Source organism: Mastigoproctus giganteus, chromosome 8 (assembly GCF_048544385.1).
Source record: "Mastigoproctus giganteus isolate SK-2022 chromosome 8, ASM4854438v1, whole genome shotgun sequence".
NCBI lineage: Eukaryota > Metazoa > Arthropoda > Arachnida > Uropygi > Thelyphonidae > Mastigoproctus > Mastigoproctus giganteus.
The window spans coordinates 3753762-3759348 of record NC_143582.1 but is presented as its reverse complement, the minus strand read 5'-3'; the positions used below and the strand labels follow the sequence as shown (position 1 = coordinate 3759348).

Sequence of the window (5587 nt, the reverse complement as noted above, 5' to 3'; positions counted from 1 at the left end):
ACAGATCTTGTCAGTTTTGGCCTCTTGCATCAACTAGCTGTTCCAGACCACAAGACTGCTGTTGTCTGGGTGTTATTTGGTTACTAGACCAATCTCGATACACCAGAGACACAGCCGTACATCAAAACCCCAGCAGGTTTGCAGTTTCCAAAATACTCATATTCATGTCGAATACCATGCCTCGTTCTCACACATTCAATCTACATTCAATCTGCCTACGCTTTATATTTCATGGCAATTGATGCTGAAGGGGTGCTCCATTTCAAGAAATGGGCAGATTTATACCGAATGAATTGGCCACTCAGTGTATTTCTGTTAAATATTGTATTGTGTTATTTAGGTAAGAACCAAACCGATTATCGATTCTTAGGGTCGCGTGTAGTCAAAGGATTAGCCATCCTTGATGTCCGTGAGTATCGATTTCTGTCAAGCATTCTATTACTTTGGGAAGCAAACACAGGAAAGTACCAGGCAGTCCATTATCGAAAAATAATGGAAATGAGAGCAGTAAAGACTATCAAAATGCGTGTGGTAAAAGCTTGATGGATAACATTGATCCAACGTTTCATTTGTTGGATCTATATCGAGGTCCAGTCAATATTTACCCAAGTTATTTATCGCGATTAAAAGGGATCCATTTTTAACGACGACTTTTAAGTTGTACATTGTAATATACATTAAATATAAAAATCCAACTGAATTTATCGAATTTTATTTCTTATTTCTGAACGCTCACTGGCTAAAAAAATAGAAATTTTTACTTAATTTCTAGTATGGTCAACTTTTGCCCGAATTAAAGGCACAGGTTGACCCTTGACCATTCTTCCATCTGGATATTTGCCAGCTGCTGTACTGTAGTCGGTAGATAACTGCGAAGCCAAACTGTCCTCTCCAGACATTCTCAGTGGGATTCAAATCTGGCAAATTAGGCAGCCAGAGTAGAACTTGGGAATGTTCCTCGAACCATTCAGATTCAATTTTTGCTCGGCGATTTGTTACGATGTCGTCTTGGGTGAAGTTGGTCCAGTAGGTCAGAAGGCTGTTAACTGGAGGTAACATGGCCTTCTCAAGGTACTAACGGACGGTTAGCCTTCACTACAAGGTTCTTACGCATGGATCTGTTCGACAATGAGTGATAGGCAGGTCTTGGTCTGCTCACTACTTCGCAGTGATTACAAGATCTAGTTCTGGGCGGAAAATCGCTTCCTGATTTTAAACTCGCTCCAAAAAGGGACAATGGGGAAAAATTTTCCCTTTTGGCGAGAGTTTTAAATCGAGAAACGAAATTTTGCACATGAATAGATAGCAAAATTTAATTCACTCTGATGACTAACAGCCAATCCCTGTTAAGAAGTTGGAGGAGCTCGACCTCCCTAGCACTCATTATCGCAAAGATCCATGGGTAAGAACCTTGTACTGACGACTAATCCCATCGAACACAGCCTGTACTACACAACATACCACATGCCATTACGCCAAATCCAGCCACTTAAGCGGTGGACACAATATAGGGACGCATGGCTTCGTGAGATTCATGCTGCACCCTACTATTTGTGCAAAAAAGTGCAAATCGAGACTCATCAGACCACATATTCTCTTCCACTGTCCAGTCTTGGCGTTACACGACTACCAAATCCCAAATTCTTCGACTGCCGTCCATTAGATTGGAAATGGATGTTACTTTGCGTAAATTGAATTTTCCAGTCACCCTACATACTGAACCTTCATTTCTAACGACAATTCGCTTTAGATTCCTGTGGTCTCGTTCTCAATAACATCTTTTGAAAATTCACCTACTTCCCCATGTCCAGTCCATTAAGAAGTTCTAGAAAAGTGAAGAGTATTTATAGGATACCAAGGAGTATGAGATCATACCACACGGCAACTACATTTGCATACCGTACGCTTATCTGCTGACGCCAATCGCAGAATGCTTCTAATATTTTAGCCAGCGAGTGTATATACTTTAGCTGTGGGACATTATAAATCAAATTTCGAACTTCCATTTATGAATAAAGTGTGCTGGTTGACATTATACGAAAACGTTGCTAATCTATAATTGAAAATCGATAAATAAAATCTTTTTTCTGATTTAAAAACTGTGGTAGAAAATTTGCATATAATAAATATTGCAAATTTGAATTTTTATAATATTTTGAAGCATTTTCTTAAATAGGTTTTAAGATTTTTAAAGTTTCCTGAAGTCACTTTCGATGTCAGGGAAGTGGATTCAAAGCAAACATGATTACAGTGGAATGCAGCAAATACAACGCAAAACACACTGACACAAAAGAAATGAACTCAGTCTTGTAGCCTTTTTTTAAAAAAACTTTAATTGAAAAAATGGTTAGGAATGGTTTTGTAGAACAGAATATTCTGGAGATGTGATAAATTCAATCCATGAACTCAATATGTGCATCCCCATACTTTCCACTGATTATTTTTCCAGCCTCTTTCCTTTCCTCTTTCGACTCCAACTTCCACCCTCTCTTCCTTTCTCCCTTTGTCTATCTTTTCCAACGTATCCACCTTGGGCCATTTGTCTGTCCAACGACGAATCTCTCTGTTTGTACCATGGCGAAACTTTTCTTTGGTTTTTGCGAATAAATTGTCTGACGATGCCAAAGAACTGAACAGCGCAGTCGTATATCGTAAGCAAAGACGCTCCCAACCACAATCCAATATAACCACCAATGATGCTGAAGACTTCGATATTCTGAAAGAAACCACAGTGTCAAAGTTATAAGCAGATATTTCTTAAAACGAACTACTCAATAGAATTTTGATTTATCTTGAGAAGCAGTTCAATAATCTTTAAACAATTTAATCAAGAAAATGATTGGTAATTACATCTGTGGTCATCTCACCTGGTACTTGGGCATGTGTTTCAAAACGGTGCTGTCCATTGACCCGAAGAATACTTTCAAATAGACGACATCCTCTCTACGATAAGAATCGATAATTTTCTTTATTAGTAAGGCTTAAAAATATATATATAAAGTGATGTAAAAATATCTTTGATAATGTCTTATACTTGCCTTATTTCGGAAGAGTTTGAAGACCACTCTGGCAAATCCATGGAATCTAATAAATTTCCCTGAAATAAAAGAAAATTATGGGCCAATCAGTGCTCGAATAGTTCCCCTGACAAAAATAATTGCAATTGGTTTCTTTACTTACATTCCCAAGGGATAAGGAACTGACAGCCACGTACTCATAGGTAGTTTTTCTGTAAAAGTAAACATCAATTACCACCCTGTTCAACTCAGTAATAGACTTCGGTTAATACGCTGTTGAGCAAATAAAAGTTACCATTCTAAAAGAATGAAAAAAATATCTCCGAGTATCCATTCCATCATTAATTTTGATTCAATTGAAATTTCTCTTTTCCTTAAAAATCTTATACTTTTAATTAGAGTCTCTGAATCCAATGGAAAAGAAGTCGGATCGAATCTTACCTGCAGGGCATCCGACAAAGATGATAGCAATCAGTCTTGACTTTTTCCTCAATTCTCTCGAGACAACTTTGAATGGAATATTCTGCTGAGGATAAGAAAGGGTTATTGCGAGCGTTTAAAATGGATGGATGTTTAAAGAGAGGAATTAAAGACCACGGACACTCACCTGTGTTGTCCATATGTGGCGAACAAGAGGGAAGATCGTATAGTAAAGCCAGTCGATGTCTGGTACACCCACATTTCGCCACAGTCGTAGCTGCAGAGCATTCTGCTAGACAGTGCTGAAAAGAAAACCAGTAAGTAGAAGGTGGAGTCAGAAAGCTTTAGAGTTAGAAGGTGAAGTTAGAAAGCCCCATGGCTGACCAGCCATGAAACATGCGAATGTAGATCTTTCTTCATTTAGATATCAACTGGCACGATTTCTCCAAACTATTTAGTCATTTAATAAAGCAGTTACTTACTTCTTGGGTTAAAGTCGAATTGGTTCTCTTCTCCCTCTCAATCCCATAATCCCGACAATTCGTTTGATACGGTTTTGGCAGGACTTCGACTTCAGTCTACAGAAAAATGATTTGCAGTGATTAATGAATGATACTGATGGACAAATTCGAATGATTGGTAATCCAGAAATTTTGATAATCTAATGAATTAATTGAATAATATCATTATAATCAAATGAATTTAATGAGTCATTCGAATGATATGAACATAATCGAAATAATCATTCGACTATGAGAATTAACCGAAATAATCCTTCGAATCATTCGATTATGACTGTAATTGAAATAATCGATGATTTTCCATAATCTAATTGATTATGGATTATTCAAATTTTCCATAATCTAATTATATTATGATTAACTCATCAGATTATGGAATATTCAAATTTTCCATAATCTAATGAATCATTCAAATGATTTTCCATAATCTAATGAGTCATTCAAATGATTTTCCGTATATAATGAGTCATTTTATTTTCATATAAAATTCAAATAATTTTCCATAATCGAATGAGTCGTTTGAATGATAGGAGTATAATCGTAGTAATCGAATTTGACTATGACAAATCATTATCGAATTAGTTTTCATAAATGATTTACCATAATCAAATGAATCTCCACCATTAAATGAATCATTCGATTATGAGAGTATAATTGAAATTATCGAATGATTTTCCATAATGGAATGACTTTCCCTTATCGAATTATTTTTGTATAATTGAATGATGTTCTGTTATTGAATGATTTGACATCGAATGATTTGAAATAGAATGATTTGTCATAATTTAATGATATTCGATTATGGAAAATATTCAAATGATATGAGTATAATCGAAATAATCAAATGGTTAATCAAATCAAGGTGGAACAACGGTTACCCAGGCAGAATATTTAAGAAAAATATAACATGGTCCATTATATACATTCAAACAAGGGTTAAAGAAAAGAGTTAAATTGGTAAAAGTTAAAGACTCACTTTTCTCACCCCATATTTGTGGAGCTTTCCTGGCTGGAGGCTAACCGCATCGTAGTTAGGATTAGGAATGGTGTCCTGGGCATGAATGGTCAACCTTACTCTAACTGCTGGGTCTAGTGGACTGTATTCTTCTTTCTCCAGATACATCACCATGGCGAGCACTGAAAGAGTGGCACACCCTTGATCGATATTATCGAAAGCCAGGTAATTTGCCAAAAACTTCACTCGAAATAGCAACTCATCTTAATCTTACTTGAAGACATGCCTCTGACAGGATGGAAAGGAGTAGCCATCAATGCTGGGTGTCTCGCTTCCCCCCAAGGGGCGTTGAAGGTAAAACAGTTGGTGTACTCGTAGTCATAGAAGTGAGAAATCCTTCAAACAAAGACAGTTGGATTCAAACCAACGATTAGAAACTTTCAAGGTTTAATGATTGTTTCAATTATTGATAGTTCATCAATTATTAATTTATAGTCTAAATATATCGATCTTCCTTATAATGGCTATTATTGCTTTGTGCAAAACCAAAGTATCAAAACCAAATTTCTATTTTTGAAATTGTTCAAATTTCGAAATTAAAATATACAGTAGCAATTTTTTGACAATCGTTTTTCGATTATCATTGGAACAATATTTGGACTCAATCGATTTTC

General features: G+C 36.1%; 1 protein-coding gene across 1 annotated transcript; it reads right to left on the bottom strand.

Moving 5' to 3' along the window:
- Positions 1-2437: 2437 nt before the first annotated feature.
- LOC150081207 (degenerin mec-10-like) lies at positions 2438-5087 on the bottom strand. Its single transcript, XM_090379420.1, has 4 exons — positions 4935-5087; positions 3625-3739; positions 2868-2980; positions 2438-2716 (listed from the first exon to the last, which is right to left on the bottom strand). The coding sequence occupies exons 1-4, from the start codon at positions 5085-5087 to the stop codon at positions 2438-2440; spliced, it is 660 nt and encodes a 219-aa protein (XP_090235546.1).
- Between the last annotated feature and the right edge of the window lie 500 nt (positions 5088-5587).